Source organism: Coffea arabica, chromosome 8c (genome assembly GCF_036785885.1).
Source record: "Coffea arabica cultivar ET-39 chromosome 8c, Coffea Arabica ET-39 HiFi, whole genome shotgun sequence".
In the NCBI taxonomy this organism is placed as follows: domain Eukaryota; kingdom Viridiplantae; phylum Streptophyta; class Magnoliopsida; order Gentianales; family Rubiaceae; genus Coffea; species Coffea arabica.
The window spans coordinates 41783156-41801410 of NC_092325.1; the positions used below are offsets into that span (position 1 = coordinate 41783156).

General features: G+C 36.0%; 1 protein-coding gene across 1 annotated transcript; it reads right to left on the reverse strand.

Moving 5' to 3' along the window:
* Positions 1 to 346: 346 nt before the first annotated feature.
* Positions 347 to 4039, reverse strand: LOC140013585 (uncharacterized). Its single transcript, XM_072062928.1, has 4 exons — positions 1788 to 4039; positions 1394 to 1696; positions 1206 to 1293; positions 347 to 1114 (listed from the first exon to the last, which is right to left on the reverse strand). The coding sequence occupies exons 1-4, from the start codon at positions 4037 to 4039 to the stop codon at positions 347 to 349; spliced, it is 3411 nt and encodes a 1136-aa protein (XP_071919029.1).
* Positions 4040 to 18255: the final 14216 nt, after the last annotated feature.

Genomic DNA, 18255 nt, shown 5'->3' on the forward strand with positions numbered 1-18255 from the left:
TTTTTTCTCTAGCTTCTGCTGCATTAGGTATTTCAGCACCTCGAGTTGGTCGCATAGGACATTTTCCTTTCTTCCCTGGCCCAGCCATGTAACTACATGATAAAAAGATATCAATCAGCCATGCATTTAGACTAAATATGTCTAAAATGCCAGGACAAGGTACAATTACCAGCATGCTCACCCGAAGGAGGAACTTAATTAATATGCCTTGTATTTTACAATAGATATTGCAAATTAGAAGATAAGAGTGACTAAAAATAATTCAAGATAAGAAATACACTTGATTTGAACCAAAAGTTACATTGTAACTATAAATAGAAACTGAAAATGTTATTTACAACATCGTTTAGTCAGACTCATAGTCATCACTTTCTACAAATTTTTCACTTTCATCTTCACTCGAGCTCAATTGCTGAATCTCATCATCATCAACAAAAAAATCATCCATTTTCCTGGCATGTTTAGCTGAAGAATCAGAATTTAGGATGCCAGTTTCTACAGCTTCATCAGCTAGCATATCACCTCTTCTCAAGTTAGACAAATCGACATTCTCTTGAACCCCAATTAGGTCTTCAAGATAATCTTCTTGGTAAACTTGTTCTTCTTCACATGATTTATCCTCATCCTTTTCAAGAACAGCATATGATGAACGTGGACAGACTGACTCGACAACATGCCAATCACCTCCAAGCCTCATATCCTTTACGTAAAAGACCTGTTCGGCTTGGGAAGCGAATACAAATGGCTGGTCTATATACCATTTTTTTGACAAATTGACGCTGCTTAGATTACTCTGTTTGTCTATTTTAAGACATGAGCTATTTTTCAAGTCCCACCAATCACACTTGAACAGAACTACTCGGCTTTGACTGAAGGAGTATTCAACCTCTAAGATATCTGTAATAGCACCATAGAAGTTTATTTCTACATCAGCATGCTCACCCTTCACCATAATGCCACTATTCTGGGTTTTTCTGTCTACCTCACGTGTTTTGGTATGAAATCTAAACCCATTGACATTACAACCAGGATATTTGATCACTCTAAAATCCAGTCCTTTGGCCAAAGACAACAATTCATCACAGCATCTGCCTTGTGTATGCATGTAAGTGACCTATATGACCCAAATAAGAAATTAGAATGACTGAACAAATTAACAACTATATAAATACCACAAGTTTTCTAGTAGTTTGTTCCATACTTACACGATCTTCAAACCACTTTGGAAACTCTAAATCGTGCATCTGCTCTACATTCGACACATTTTGCTGCTGAAGCAATTCTTTGTGCATCCTATACAATAGTATTATTAGTTATCTATGTGCTACGGTTAGTGCTATAATTGACTAAACATATAACACCTATGATATACATAAGGTAATAAATTTATTACCTTATGTAATCATCAATTTCTTCACAATTTTTCAAGATGAATAAATGTATTTTCATCAACTCTGATTCACTTAAGCAACAAAATGTTGCTGCCCCAAAAGGCCGAGCCATTCCAGAAAAAATAGACAACTTTCCAGCAGCCTCAAAGCGTTCGGTGTTTCTTTCTGGTTCATTAAATATTGTAGGAACATTGTGCAAGTACCTAGAAATGAATGTTAGACATTCATCATCCAAGTAACGCTCAACAATGCATCCTTCCGGTCGAGCTCTGTTGTGCACATAACCTTTGTATTGACCCATTTTTCTGTGTCACAAAAATGCAGCCATAAGATGTCACAGCAGTACGACCCTATGAAGCAAAAGAAGATTCAGTCTTAAAATAGCCTTTACACTACCTCTCAAATGGGAACATCCACCGGTATTGTGCTGGGCCAGCAAGTTTTGCTTCAGCAGGTAAATGGACCATTAAATGGACCATTACATCGAAGAAATTTGGAGGGAAAATTTTTTCAAGTTTGCAGAGTATTACAACAATGTTTTTCTCCTGTGCATCTAACTCATCTACATAAAGAGTCCTGGAACAAATTTTCCTAAAAAAATTGCTTAGTTCTACCAAAGTTTGGGAAACATCCTTTGGCAGCATGCCTCTAATTGCTAATGGAAGTAGACGTTGCAAGAATACATGATAATCATGACTCTTCATCCCTGAAATTTGGCACTCTTTTGGCTTAACACAATGAGATATGTTTGAGGCAAATCCATCGGGGAACTTGAGTGAGCTCAAAAACTGGCATAGTTTTTGTTTTTCGCTGCGTGAAAGAGTGTAGCATGCAGCGGGCATCACCTTTGAATCCCCTTGAGTTTGAAGATGCAATTCTTCCCTCAATCTCATTTCCTTCAAATCCTCTCTAGCTTGCCAAGTGTCCCTATTTTTGTGTCCCGTACCCATCACTGTAGCCAACAAAATTTCACACACATTCTTCACGATATGCATAATGTCCAAGTTGTGTCTAATTTTGTTAGTACTCCAATATGGCAGCTCAAAAAAAATGCTTTTCTTCAACCAATTTGACTGATTTTGCATGCGTTTTCTTTTCTTCTGTTTAAGCAATTCAGGTGCCTTACCAAACACCATTTGATCAAACTCTTGAAGTTGTTCAAAGATTTCTTCACCGGATAAAGTTCTAACAGGCTGTCTAAGATCACTCTTGCCATCAAATGACTTTCTTTCTCTGCGCCATTTATGGTCCGCTGGCAAAAATCGCCGGTGCCCCATATAGCAACATTTTAATCCATTTCTCAGATATACACTGGTTGTATCATCTAAACAAATAGGACAGGCCTTATAACCTTTCGTACTCCACCCTGACAAATAGGCATATGCTGGAAAATCACTTATAGTCCACAATAGAGCAGCCCGTAACATAAATTTTTCTCCCACGGCTGCATCATAAGTCTCAAAGCCAGTGTCAAAAAACTCTTTCAACTCATCAATTAGAGGCCTAAAAAATATATCCATATCATTTCCTATGCACTTAGGACCTGGAATAATCATTGATAACAGGAAAAAAGGGTCCTTTAAGCATTTCCAAGGTGGTAGATTGTAAGGAACAAGGATTACAGGCCATATACTATATGCATTATTCATGTTTCCATAGGGATTGAAACCATCAGTTGAAAGCCCCAACCTAACATTACGAGAATCTTCGGCAAAAGATGGGTGACTGTTATCAAACTCCTTCCAAGCTATTGAGTCAGCAGGGTGTGTCATTGTGTTTTCCTTGGGAACGCGTCTCTCTTTATGCCACCTCATATCTTGAGCTATCTCCTTGTTTATGAATAGTCTTTGCAACCTTGACTTTAAGGGGAAATAGCGAAGCACTTTTCTAGGAATTTTAGAACCCGGGGATTTATAACGAGGTGCTTTACATTTTTCATTTGGGCAGTGATCGAGGCTTTCATTTTCTTTCCAATAAAGTGCACAATCATTTTCACATGCATGTATTTTTTCACACTTGAGTCCTAGCTCACGAATTAAATTTTTTGCATCATAGTATGAGCTAGGAATTGATGCCATGGGGAAGACTTGAATGAGGAATTTCAGCAGCATATCGATGGATTTGCAAGTCCACCGATTCATAGTTTTCAAATGAAGGATATGGACAACAAAGGAAAGTTTTGAGTACTTATCACAACCCGGGTAGAGACTTTTTTCAGCTTCAGATAATAATCTAAGAAACTTACTTGCTTCCCCCTCTTGCTTATTTGGTATATCCCTATTATGTTCCCCCGAATTTCTCCAATTCTCGCCAAAGTTTGCAGTACCAACGTCATTTAACATTTCTTGAATATCATCTGACTCACTGTTTTCTTCATCTAAAACTATGTTATCATCTTCATCCTCATCAGAATCCTCAAACCTTTCACCATGATATACCCACCTAGTATAGCTCTCAACAATTCCCCCACACAAATGACTTTTCATGACCTCCATAGTTTGATCCTCAAAGTTGTTGCACCCTTTACATGGACAAGGGAGCTTATATGTGGGATCCTTGCCTAAATAAGCGAACTGAACGAATTCTTTCACTCCTGCCAAATATCTAGGATGCAAGTAATCTTTAATTGTCATCCAACTCCTATCCATGTTTTTTCAAAAGCACCGTTGATCCTAACACAAAAAAATATGCAACCATGATATTACAACAACACATATAATAAATATAGGAAATTAATCTTTCCATACAACAATAATAAAAATTAAACAAAATACAACACAGCTATTACTAAATTCAAACATGTCACAATGTAAGCATGTGAGGAGGCTGTGTGCAATGCAAAACACAATGTAAGGCAGATAGGAATTAATTCTGGAGTCTTGTGAGATTTTCTTGGCAAGCACTACTGTATCCCGGGCCACACAGACAATGATCACCATATCAGCTTAGTTAACAACATAGCCAGGGCCAGCTAATCAAACCAGAAGTTTCAGGGATGAGGAGGCAAAGTTTAAGCTGTGTAAGGTTCGATCAGTACAGTTTGGACAGAAGGGCAAGCCATACCTGAATACCTATGATGGTCATACCATTCGTTACCCAGACCCACTCATCAAGGCCAATGACACCATCAAACTTGACCTGGAGAACAACAAGATTACTAAATTCATCAAGTTTGATGTTGGGAATGTTGTCATGGTGACTGGGGGAAGGAACAGAGGTTGGGTTGGAGTAATCAAGAATAGAGAGAAACATAAGGGAAGCTTTGAGACCATCCATGTCCAAGATGCCACAGGTCACGAGTTTGCAGCATGAGAACAAGGAATTGCAGACTCCATAGGTCCTTAGCCACTCTATTATGGAGGGATAACAAGAACATTTCTGATATTGAAGTTTAGTCACTTTTGACAATTAAACTACTTGAGGTAGTTGCTGTCCCATTACTTTCATTAGAAAGTGACCCAAAAAGTTCCATCAGATGCCTCAACATGTACAGGCATCACAGCAACAGATCTCATATGAACATAAATGCTGCTACATTTGGACAAATTTCCAACTCAGCGTTTTGAAAAAAAAGGGGAGGGGGAGAGCATGAGTCCACACACAGCACTTTAGACACCGTTAGACATCAAAAATCACTAAAACCACTAACAAGGAGACAAAAATATTAAGAAAGATGTGAGTGAAACAGTCCTTACAGAATTAAGCAGAAGTTCTGGGCTAGTCCTGAAAATAAATTAAAAAATTTAAAGTTATACAAATCTCATGAATGTAATTAGTCATTTATGCTAGAAAAAGTACCAGACTGTAAATTGTCATCACAGAAAAAACACATAGAAGGTCTAAAATAGCCTACATGATAATCATGCCCAAAATATAGCAGAAGAGACCAATGACTTAACCACCTTCAGTCACCAGACACACCCATGCCAAAGCATCAATAAGATCAGCATGCTACTTGGAATAGCTACCATAAAATTCTAAAATAGATGTTGATACAACAGTAAAAAACTGGCACAATCAGAGGATTCTTACATCTTCCCGCTTGTTCACTACTGAAGGACCTGAAGTGAGGATTATACTACTAATTAAGAATTTCACTAATGGACCAAACCAGCAAAACTATATGTTTTACATCCCATGCTCCAGCCAGAGTCAGAATAGAATCCAAAGAATATAGTTAATATTTCTATAAGATGCAATTGCAATCCTTGGCACTTAAGAATGGCATCAACATGTTGACTTAACCTCCTACTCAAAGTGCAAACACCCATGTCATATGGGCCACATTTTTTTTTCAAACTCAGATAAAAGAAAAGCATATCTGAAGCATCTTGAGACCATCAAAAGATTCACAAGAATTTTCAAGTCATATCAACTCTAGGAATTACAAGAGTATACAAACCCAGATATTTTATAAGTTTCAACTCTATCAGAAATATAGCACTCGATTAGAAAAAAGAGACTGCTGCCAATCCTAACTATGAAGAACATACAAGATCACTACAAACCGGACCAGCATGCAAGAACTTAACCTTTTTGTAATCTAACTCGCATGCTATATTTGTCAATTATCACAAAATTGAAAGTTTAGAATTTAATAACCATAGCGATTGAAACTAACTAATGTGACAACAGTAAAGAGCAACATACTTCAGTTCAACTTCAGGTTTGTTATGTCTTTCAACTTCTTGACAAGGGAAGTTCTGCAGTCAGTTTTTGCCAAGGCAAAGGAAATCATCAAAAGGCACCACTTCTCATCAAAGAAAACATGGCAATGTTATAGTGGATAAGATATCATCTTTATGTAAAGTAACAATGCCAAGATTCAGATTCTATCTGTTTCCGATCATATTCTGTGATTTCAATCAGAAAAGTATATTAAATAAAAAATATGAAGTTGTTTCTGAATTGTTAGAGACTCAGAGGCAAAAGTTCAGCCAAACTTGTATCTGACAAAAGTTAGAAGACACAACATTGGAAAAGGTGCAAAGCCCTGGGTGTCTCCCCCAAAGGGCAAAGGTATCAAGTTGTCAGTTATAGAGGAACAAAGGAAAAGGATTGCTGCCCAGGCGGCTACTACTGCCTAATTTTTCTACTATTAGCGTCTTTGGGAGGGTAACATTTTACTTGCAAAACTAGTATTAAGATGTTGCAATTTTTGAGTTGGGTTTAATGTTTTATTTGTCTTGTTTAGTTACAGTTTTGGACATTAAATATTTGTGTTGGCGCGGTGATTGCACTGCTATCTAGAACCCTACAGTTACAGGTTTAAAAAAAATACATATAGATATATGACTAGTTTCTGATAAGTATCAAAGCTAAGTATTACCCCAACGAGTCACTACTCAGAAGCAAAGTACCTAAAACAGCCTCCTGGATCTGGCAGAGCATTATGGGAGCAAGAGAGGAGGTGGAGGAAGGTATAAGGAGGAAGATAGGAAATGGGAGGAGCACAATGGTATGGGACGACAAAGGTGGTGGAAAAGGAGAAAGCAGAAGCATTAGGTGAATTCTTGAAGCTGACAGGATTAGGAAAGAAGGCATGACCTTTCTCTTGCCTGGTGGCATTGGTTAGCTTCAAGAGGCCATTTGGTGTGATTTCAGCTATGCCATCCAGGCTCAAGTTTGACGACCGGAATCCGTTGTAGGTGATACTAAGGTCCTGGGAAGATGCAAAGCCAGATAGAGTGGAAACCACAAGCAGTATAAGCTTGATTAGAATCAACATGGCTAGCTAATGGCTGATACTAGCTTCAAGTTCTCTCCAAAATCTGACAATGGTTTTAAGTATATCCTTTGCTTGTCAATAAGATATCAGCAGTATTAATTGACTCTCGCAAGAGATTCTGATTGCCGGGCCTGGCGGACATTGAAAATATCGGATGATTGTGCCAATGGCTGATAAAAAACTTATCAATTTTTCCGGTCACTATCATTAGTCCATCCAGGAACAGTCATTGTCACGTGCATACTGATATGTAAATCCCTTATCCGTACCAAAGAATTAACTCATGGCATATTAATCTTATTCCATAATAGTACCTATTCAATCTAGGTCCCTGCCTCCTTCGACTCGACAACATTTAACAAGTACTTCGCAAGCCTCTAAACAAGAATAGACTGAGAAGAATGACAAAGTGAAATGCACCAGAATACCAAGAAATTAGCCAAAACAAGGGGAACACACACACACACACAAGGCGAGATGCAAATATATAGCAGTTGGAGAAGCTAAAGTTGACCTTTCTATTTTAAACCCCATAAATAATCTGTTTATCATACTACAAAAACATATAGCAGATCGAAATCTTGTAAAGTTTTCAATGAATAACCAATCAAACAACTAAGTTTTTTTAGCAGCGGAAGGTTTTATTTTGTCAGTCTCTAGATCAAAAAGAAGAAAATTTTGCCAAATGTACGTGTCAAATTAAACCTAATTGATTAGCTATAGTTGACGACGACCGTTTCCTAACTCAGATTTCAGTTCTATCGCAGTTTTTGGATAAAATATCAAACTTGTCATTCTCGAGTCTGAATGGAATTTAAATCTAAACGGGGGAATTCATTAGGGGCAAACCATTTGGGGGAAAATTAGGGAGGCAAAAGAGAATCAGCATACCTTTTTTTGCAGACAGTTGCTGCTAAATGTGGTCTTCTATTTCATCATTTCCCAGCCAAGATCGATTAGCAGATGGCGAGGAGATGTTTCTTGGTTCTCGGCGAGCAGATGTTTCCGGCAGAGATGAGCAGCGTGTTTTTTGGGGCTCGGCAGAGATGAGGAGCAGAGTGTCTTTTTTGGTTCTAAGTGTTGCTTGTTGGCTGTTGGCTCATGGCTGGTAGCCTTTTGTTCGGTGAATGACTAAACATGACCGCGAGTTGTTGGTTTCACTAAGTGTTCAAGTCAATTCCGCCCTTCTCCTCAAACTATTGACTTTGAATGAAATTTCAATTCCTTACATTTCCCCCCTACTCGTACCAAAATTTCAACCCAAGTTTTTTAGTTTTGAATTAACATTTTACTAATATATTATTACTTGCAACTTTTAAATATTTTTGTAAAAATATTCATAATAGGTAATTTTTTTATGACATCAAACAGTTGATCCCATATTAATATTGATATCACTTTCTCAAAATTGTGAACTAAATTACAACTTACTTATCTTTCTTTTCATTATTTTTGCCCAAAACTCCAGAATTTTTTTTATTTTATAATAAGGAGAGATGATTTGTTTCAAATGGTTAATTTCACTTCAAATTATTGCACTAATATTAATTTGCATGACAAAATTTGAGTTCCTAATAGTTAAAAAAATCATTAGAGAGCAAAAACAAAATAACAATTGGTTGTCACTAATGACCAAATTTCTTGTAATACATTTGCAAGATATAGATTTATGGGTAATTTCTTTTTTTTTTTTGCTTTCACATATTTAATTTATGTTAAATACAAAACCTACCAGTTTCCCTTTCATAAAAATATTAGTGCAACACTTTTTGAATTTTACTTACAAATATTTATGTATTTAACATAAATTAAATGATTCAGAGTGAAATGCCCATAAAGAGCAAAATATTTGTTCATGTAAAGGAAACCCACAAAGAGTTGGTATTTTATGGGCCATTTCTTTTTTTAAAAAAAATTAATTTATGTTGAAGAGATAACCTGCCAGTTTTCGTTTTGTAAGAAATCAGTGTAACACTTTTTGAATTTTACTTACAAACATTTATAAATTTATCATAAATTATATGTTTGAGAGTAAAATGCCCATAAAAAGTTGGTACTTTGAATAGATAATGCTCATTTGCCCATAAACTATACTCCCTGAAGGCTATCTTGTTAATTACTTTGTAGTACTTTGTTAATCCTTTGCTAATACTACTTGGCATGTAGTACAAAGGATAAATCTGACATAAATTTATTATTCCATTGATAAAAAGACCTGCCTGCCTTATAACTATTGTAATGAAAGATATATCTTTAGAGTTTATAACAAATTATTACTTAAGTTTGAGAAAATTATAAAATATTTATGCATAGTTTATCAAGATACCATTCGCAATTTCCTAATAAAAAAATAGGGGCTAAATTGTAAAAGTTAGGGTGCCATAATAGAAATAATAAAATTGGTGTATTACATATGGGGGTTAAATTGTAAAAGTTAGAGTGCCAAAGTAGAATTAATGAAATTGGTAAATTACATATGGTGCTAAATTACAAAAGTTAGGGAGTAATAATAGAATTAAAGAAATCGGTGTACTACATATGGGGCTAAATTGTAAAACTTAAGGTATCATAATGGAATTAATGAAATTTTTTATAACATTTGGGGCTAAATCGCAAAAGTTAGGGTGGCACAGTAGAATTAATGAAAGTGACTTAGAAATAATAGTGACAATTAATACTTGTCACTAAATCCGAATCAAGAGAGTGACAGTGACGATATTAGAAGTTGTCACTGAATAAATCATTTTAGTGACAATATTTTTTAAGGTCGTCACTGAAGACACTGTCGCTTTGAGCAATTATAACAACTCTCCTTGTCGTCAATAAACATTTAGTTGCTTTGATGGAATTGTGACAACTTTAGCTGTCGCGACTAAAGAATCCCCTTTTGTGACGAAATATTGTCATCACTACAAAATGTTGTCACTAATAACTTTTATTATTGATCAGTGACGACAAAAAAAAGTCGTCCATAAATAGGCCAAGCAATAGTGATGATGTTCTTAATGTCGTCACTATTGTGTGTTCTAAACACTCCCGCTTTCTTGCTAAATTTTGGCGGAAATTTACTAAGTCGTCACAAATGAGTTGGCTCCCATTAAAAGTTTGTGACGAATTAGAAAGTCGTCAATAAAGGATAGATATTTGTGACAACTTATTTTCGTCAAAAAGAAAAGTTGTCACTGATGACCAATTTTTGTTGTCACTAACTACACTATAGTTTTATTGACAAAAATTGGTCGTCAATAAACATAAACAGTGACAACAACGAAAAGTTGTCAAAGAAAGTGGTAGAATTACTGACAACTTTTATCAAGTCGTCACTATCGCAAAGCTCGCGCCTTCCAAATCCCATGGCGCGAAGTAGTTTTGTGACGACAATTAAAAGTTGTCACTGAAAAATTAGTTGCTTTGAGGCAATTGTGACAACCTTCAAAGTCGTGACTAAACAACCTCATTTTGTGACGACTTTTTGTCGTCACAAAGAAATGTTGTCACTAATGACCTTTTTTCTTGTAGTCGAGGAAGTAAACCTTACTTTGTACACAAGATTGGTTGTCTTTTGTCAATTTGAAAAAATTTGTTTGAATTGGCCTACAAGTTCAAGAGGAATTTGGTAGTCAATTGGTTTGCAATTCTTTTCTTCTTATTTACTTATTGTTATGTTGTGATCCTTAAATTGCTTATTTCTTCTACTTCTTTCAAGTGATATTGTTCATTCATTGATTGAGTCATTGTATGATCACTTAGAAAAGAGAATAAATTTCATATTGAGCAAAAAGTGTCCATAACTTGATTAGTTTCTTAATCAACCTAATTCACCCCCCTTTTAGATTGTCTTTGGGCCTTACAAGAATAAAAAGCACGCCTTTGTAGCTAGGGCTAGATGTACATATAGTGCTGACAGGCACGCCTTTGAAGAGTAGTTTCGTGTGAACTTAATTATTAGGGTAAAAAATCTCAGGAGCCATTAAACTATTGATCGGATTATGTTTTGACCATCAAACTATTTTTCGTCAGTAATTAACCACTAAATAATTTAGGTTCTATTTAGATTAACCATTTTTTTAAAAATAAAATTTTCAAATATAATGTTACAGTAATACACAATAACTTAAAAAAACATCTCATCCATACAAGATATCAAATATTTCAAAAAATTTTTATAGTAAAATTTTTTTCATATACACTATTACAGTTAAATTTTTTAAAAACACCTCAAAGAAACCTAATCCAAACGAAGCTTTAATCAATAAACTCGTGACCATTTAGTTGATAATTGCTCTTAATCTGTGAAATTAGTAGTACACGTGGCAAAGTGCGGAGACAATTTTGTCTAACAATTACATGACCCTATTTCATAGATTAACTGCTAATTTCACAGATTAAGAGCAATTATCGATTAAATGATCACGAGTTTACTGATCATGTTGTTTAGTAGCCAATTATTGACGAAAATAGTTTGATGGCCAAAACATGATCCGATCAATAATTTAGCAGCCGCTGAAATTTTTTATCCTAATTATTATTATTAATAAGAACACGTTGAAATGTACTGGAATCCCCAGCAAAAGGGGATAATTATCCTCTCATTATTTGAGGTGAATAACGTCCCATAATCGCACGAGATCTTCAACCTGACCCTTGCTAGAGGATAGATAAATCGATCAGTAAGAGTGGCATTCTTGTGGGATATGCAACGTACAAGAATTTCCCAAAAAAAAAAAAAAAAGAGCCAGCAAGCAAGAAAAGTGCATTATCTTGATGGGTACAGTTTGTTTAGTTTGGGTTTTGGCCTTGCATTTTATGCAACTTTGATGAGTATGTATTAATTTGTTCAAATAAATTGAGTTGGTCCTCTAAGCCTAAGGCATCATTCATTCGCCTCCAGCTTGCCATTATCATTTTGGTTTTCGTTAGTTTGCTTTCTTTCTTCGCGGCTTAGTTTGGTTGTCTGCATGAAGTTTGGAAACTCATGAAATGTTTGGAGGTGTGGACTGTAGAGCATGCATACATACCTTGAGGTGTAGGCAGAACAAAACATAAGTTGTACTTACTATCTTATTCTGTTCTTGGTCAATGACATTTGAATTTTATTTCCAAGAGGAGAAAAAGAAGAAGATAATAATGAAGCCCTCAAGACACTGAAAACATGGAGGATACCATCAAGCAAAATCTAGGTTTTTCTTCCATTTTTTGTTTCAATTGAGATGACATAGATCTTCTTTTACTAATAATCAATTGGCAGATCTAATTTATTCTGTCCAACCACACTTTTCTACACAACAGCCACCACAGGATTCCAAGCAGCAGAAGTTGAACCTCGGGCATTCTGGGTATCAAAATGAATAAAAAAAGGCACTACTAAAATTGTCCTACAATTTTTAAGACTAATGGGTGGTGAGACGATGTAGTGTAGAAGGTTTTTACACATGAAATTATAATTTAAAAAACAAAAAGGTGGTTACAAATGTTGGTCTCAGAACTGGCAAAATTAATACTTATAGAGAAGTTTCCAAGAGCTAGGAGCACATATAATTGCTCATGATCATACACTGAATGAAAAAGTTAACGTAGAATTTTAGTGTTTCTTGGCTTTCTAATAAATTTACTTGGCGAGAGAATATGCAGTCCAGTTACGTTTTCTCATCTTAAAGTAAGACTTGGCTGCTTATTTGTGGCCTTTTTCAGCTTACATTAGATGAAAATCTCTGCTAAATCGGGCCCATATTCAAGGTTTTCTATTGGTTGACCAGGGTCAACAAAGAGATTCGAGGGAAGGGGAGCAACTTGTTGATAGAGACTCATGGACGTGTATATTATTTCGCAACGGATCTTTTGTCCCACATCCTGTGTCACTCTCTGTCTCACTTTTTATTATATTGCTATTTCTCCTTCACAAACATCATGTTTTAATTCTTTTTTATTTCCTTATGATCCAATAACTATTAATTGAGTAATACACAAAATTTAACAAACTCAAAAAATCAAAATGCATAAAAAAATGAGATTTTTTTATGCATTTTCTGCTGTGTTTTTTAATTTTCTATTATATATTAGTTTTTTTGAAGTTGTTGTGTTTATTTTTTACTCAATTAATAGTTATTGGATCATAAGGAAATAAAAAAGAATTAAAATATGATGTTTGTAAAGGAGAAATAGCAATATAATAAAAAGTGAGACAGAGAGTGTCATAGGGTGTGGGACAGAAGATCCGTTGCGGTTTTTTTTACTATGTATCTTTTGATTTTTTGTGTCCAAGTTAAGCTCGGATGGTGGGTGGCATGTCCATTTATCTTTCATGCGATTTCGGTACAAATTCAGGACGGAAGCTCGGATCAATCAAGGGTATATCTATGACTCCGTGGTGTATATCTTTGACTCTCGCTTTTATCTTTAAACCTTTATTTTCCGTAACTTTTTGCTTAAGAGACCAAAATACTCCATTACTATACTATTGCTTAAGTTTCTATTTTCGAATTTTTTCCTTCCTTTAAATATTGAATCTTTAACGGGTTGCATATTTGAACTACTTTAATTGATGGCGGTAAAGTTTCACCTGAGATAAGTATATATATTAAGGAATATACAAATAATTGAATTTTTTTTTTGTTTTGTTTAAAAAAAGGGCAAAGAAAAAACCAATTAGGAATATACAAGTACTTTTTGATGAACAACAACAATTCCCATCTATTGTAACTTTGTAGCGTGGATTATATTCCGTCATCTCCAGCAAATTCCCAATTGTTATTATGTTTTATAAAAAAAAAAAAAAAAAATCTTTTGGAGAAATGGCAGATTTCATGCGTGAACAGCCCTCTTCTCCTCTTCGATTATGAACTTCCAGTTAGATTGCATCTTCATGGTGCTTAAAATAACACATCAAATTACGATCTTGAACTCTAATTTTCTATCTTCAAACAGTTTGACTAACAATGCATACTTATGACATGCAGAAATATCAAAATACTCCTCAGAACGAAGAGAAACATAAATCATCTGTGTAATTTTTTTATTTATTTATCTGGTTTTCGTACAAATTCATAAACTCCCCCAAACATGCATCTGCGTAATATAAAAAAAGTATACAAATTAATAAACTCCCCCGAACATGCATCTGCGTAATATAAAAAAAAAGTATACAAATTCATAAACTCCCCCAAACATGGCATCTGCGTAATATAAAATTATACAAATTAATAAACTCTGTAGCTAGTTGCAGTAATTGACATCCCAAGGGAGGAGAAAGTCTGTGATCACAGGGGAAGCATTTGCCGAGGTTCAGTAAAGCGATGAGCCAAGCGCTGCCAGGCAGTCATGAAGAACTGTTGGCTGCGCCCCCACCAACCATTGCCTGACCTTCGACGTTCTCCGTTAAATCTTTTATAAACCCAATATAGCAGTGCACCTGCCGAAGTGATGAAGTAGAATAGAAACAGGAAAGGCCTGACCGAGTCAGGGAACAAGAATGATGCAGTGGCAGCTATTGAAAGAGAGGCAGCCCAAAACATACAGAATTGAACTGCATCACTCACTATCCTATTGTAGCGTGCAGAAGAAAGCCAAAGTTGGATGCCATATGCAAAGCCGTATATTAGCAAACTAGCAATGGCAAGAAAAATGGTTATGGGGTGCGAGTCAAATGGCGTTTTGTCCTTCCCCTGATACTTCACCTGGAGAAGGCCAAGGATGGCAAGAAGCGTAAAAGCAAAAGCGGCGTGGGGGAAAATGGCAGCAGGGATTTGGTCTGCTTGAAACAAGTTGGAAATGCGGAATCTTATGTTGATGTAGGCCGCATTCAACTGCTGACGGAACCTTGCTATCATGCCATGGAGTCGTAGGTTGTTTCTCGAGTTACGATCAGCCATTGGACTGTGAACTCCTGAAGAAGTAGTTCAAGAAATTGTGTCTAAAAAACCTGGAAAGAAAGAAAGAATGAAAAAAATGACTGGGCTATGGAGTGGCTACCTGCAGAAAGACTGATGAATTGCTCACGGAAGCTTGCTATCATGCGGTGGAGTCGTAGGTTGTTTCTCGGGTTATGATCAGCCATTGGATTGTGATTGCGAACTCCTGAAGAAGTAGTTCAAGAAATTGTGTCTTAAAAAACCTGAAATGATAGAATGAAAAAAATTACAGGGCTAATTCATGAGGCGTCTGCAAAGGTAAAGATACATATATATTTGTACCATTTTGGAGAGCAATCAACTCGCCATCAATTTAAGTTAAGTGCGTTTCGGATTGGGCCAAATTCGTGGGGCCATATTAAATATTTAAATGTAACTAGTCTAGAGAAAAAGGTGAATGTAAGGATTGGTGGCTTGTTTGGAGGACTTTTGCAAGTTCGAAGATAGAGAGAGTGTCTGAATCTTCCCAACATGGTGACCCGGAAAACGTTCTTTACGACTTCAGATGGTCACGTACGTGACCATTGGAGAAGAACCCTGACTCGTTGATAATGAAATCAAAATCATTATCAAAGTACAGCATATATACAAAACAAACAAATAGCTTCAGTGGAGCTCATTCACTCGTATAAATCAAAATCATTATCAAAGTACAGCAAACAAAACAAATATAACTGGAACTTTTCACTCGTACAAATGCCGACCATTAAAAAGCATAGGTCTGAGGAAGTTGCAAGGATCTAACTCTAACAGGAAAAGGCCTCCATCCAATGGATTTTGAGCACTGCTAGAAAATTTGCCTTTACTGGCACTTTTTGGGAAGTTTAGTGATAAGTTCTTGTTTAATTATATGTCTATTAATAAGGAACGTGCCCATGTATCGAAGGATACTTGTAGAGCTCCGTTCATAAAATGAAATTTTTACTAGAAAACAAAAAAAAAATTGAATAGGCATACTATGCTGGCAGTTGCAAGTGCCATAATATATAGTGAATATTCCGGGTTGAATGAATAACAAAAATCACCTATCTCGGCATGCATTACAATTTGGTTCAATACCGGCCAGTTGGAATCTTCTATGTCACTATTCGACGCCAAATTCAGTGTCAATCTCACTTATCATGTGATGATAGAAGAAATTTAAATAAATAGCACGTGACAAATTAAATAAACAGAATATTTGGCATAAATATAGAAGTGACACTGAATTGTCACTGAAAAAGTGGCACTGAGGATCCCGTGTAAATACCGGCACCTAAGAATGCCATCCACCCTATCTATGCACAATAATATGGGTACGGATATTCTGTCCCACCTATCTATGCACAATAATATGGGTACGGATATTCTGTCCCACACTCTATGCCACTCTCTGTCCCACTTTTTATCATATTGCTACTAGAATTAACTTCTGTCAAATAAAATTCACGCCTTTAACAATCAAATCTTAGAGTTAATGTTATTTCTAACGAAAATCTTTAAAGACTGTACTATGTTAAAAGATAATTTCTTTGTTGTTCTTTTTTCTTGTTTTGAAACTCCCGTGCAACAATAAACTGCATTATACTGCTACATTTGATCAAGAAAAAAAGGCTACATTACGTAAAAGATAAACTTTCTTCAAAAGGGTATACATACAACAGCTTAATCTAACAATTTGAGCTGATGAGAGTGAAGAGAGTTTAAAATCGCCTTCAAGGAAGCTTTTGGTATGATCTTTGCACCGAAATGGAGAAATGTGCTCACACATTTTGACGTCAAAATGAGCAAATACGGGAATCATGGGAAAATACGTTTGGCCATATTATGTTATGATTCCCGTATTATGGAATCATACGGCCAAATGAAATATGGAGTTTTCTCCCCTCTCTTTTCCCCCTCCAAACTCACGGCCAAACCTGACACTCTAGAGACACTAGGAGATCCTGTCTTTTTCTCCTCTTGTTTGCTATCAGATCCTGTCTTTTTCACTCTAGTAGTCATCATTACTTCTCAAACATGGAGAATCACTCTAGTAGTCATCATTGCTTCTCATAACATGGAGAATCACTCTAGTCATCATTGCTTCTCAAACATGGAGAAAAGACAGGATCTGATAGCAAACAAGAGGAGAAAAAGTTCCATAACTGTGGTAAAATATTTTACGCGTTTCTGCAGGCATGCCCATTTTTGTGGTAAAATATTGGAAGTCTTTTTCTCCTCTTGTTTGTGTCATTTATTCTGTTTTTGGATTTGGCTTCTCTGCAATTGGTCGGCAAACCAACCTGATTTTTGGCACATTAATTATTGGTGTACGTGCAAATACTCCAATGCGCTGGGAATTGTTATTCAGTGTACACACACACACACGAGTGCACGTATCATTTCCAATTGATTTCTATGTGCTTCCGTCCTGAATTGGTTTCTAATTGGTTTTTTCTTTACCACCATCAATTAAAGTAGTTCAAATATGCAACCGGTTAAAGATTCAATATATGAAGGAAGGAAAAAAAAAATTCTAAAATAGAAACTTAAGCAATAGTAGAGTAATGGAGTATTTTGGTCTCTTGAGCAACAAGTTACGGAAAATAAAGGTTTAAAGATAAAAGCCTTGATAAAAGTTGTAATTAACCCTTGATTGATCCGAGCTTCCGTCCTCGAATTTGTACCTAAATCGCATGAGAGTAAATGGACATGCCTGCCACCCACCATCCGAGCTTGACTTGGACCCAAAAACAAAAGGTACAGAGTAAAAAACACAATCGATGAGGAATAAGTCCAAGATGCCCAAGAATAACGAAATATTTCTCCCTGCCCGCAGTCCCTATCCTCGTAGGGAAACCCACAACCCCAATCAAAATCCAAATGTCTCATTCTGGAAAGTAATGGCTTAAAATGTGCGTGTCTTATATACAGGTGTAAGCAAGAGATGCACCACTACGAGCAACTTGCATGCGAAGAGGGCGAGAAAGGTCGCAAGTAAAACTACTCGGAAGCTGCGTATGTTATCCTGGTTTTGACAGCATACTTCTAACAGCTCAACTCCTAAACAGGGTTCCCATAGAAAGCTTGACATTTCAGTATTCATGTCCTGGTGTCGAAAACTTCAGCTCAAGAGTCCAACGATGCTTTTGGGCATGGCAGAAAACTCCTTTCCATTACTTTTCTTGCCTTAAAATCCTCCAACATTTGTATTATTAGTTGCTCAAACGCACATTAGGATTGAGCGATGGCACCAGTAACGTGCTAA

Bases quoted from the DNA above. Each gene is read 5' to 3' on its own strand.
- LOC140013585 (XM_072062928.1), bottom strand. From the start codon at position 4,039: ATGGATAGGAGTTGGATGACAATTAAAGATTACTTGCATCCTAGATAT. The intron at 1,294-1,393 runs GTAATAAATTTA...ACTATTGTATAG, and splicing joins GAAATTGATGATTACATAAG to GATGCACAAAGAATTGCTTC. The intron at 1,115-1,205 runs GTAAGTATGGAA...TGGGTCATATAG, and splicing joins CAAAGTGGTTTGAAGATCGT to GTCACTTACATGCATACACA.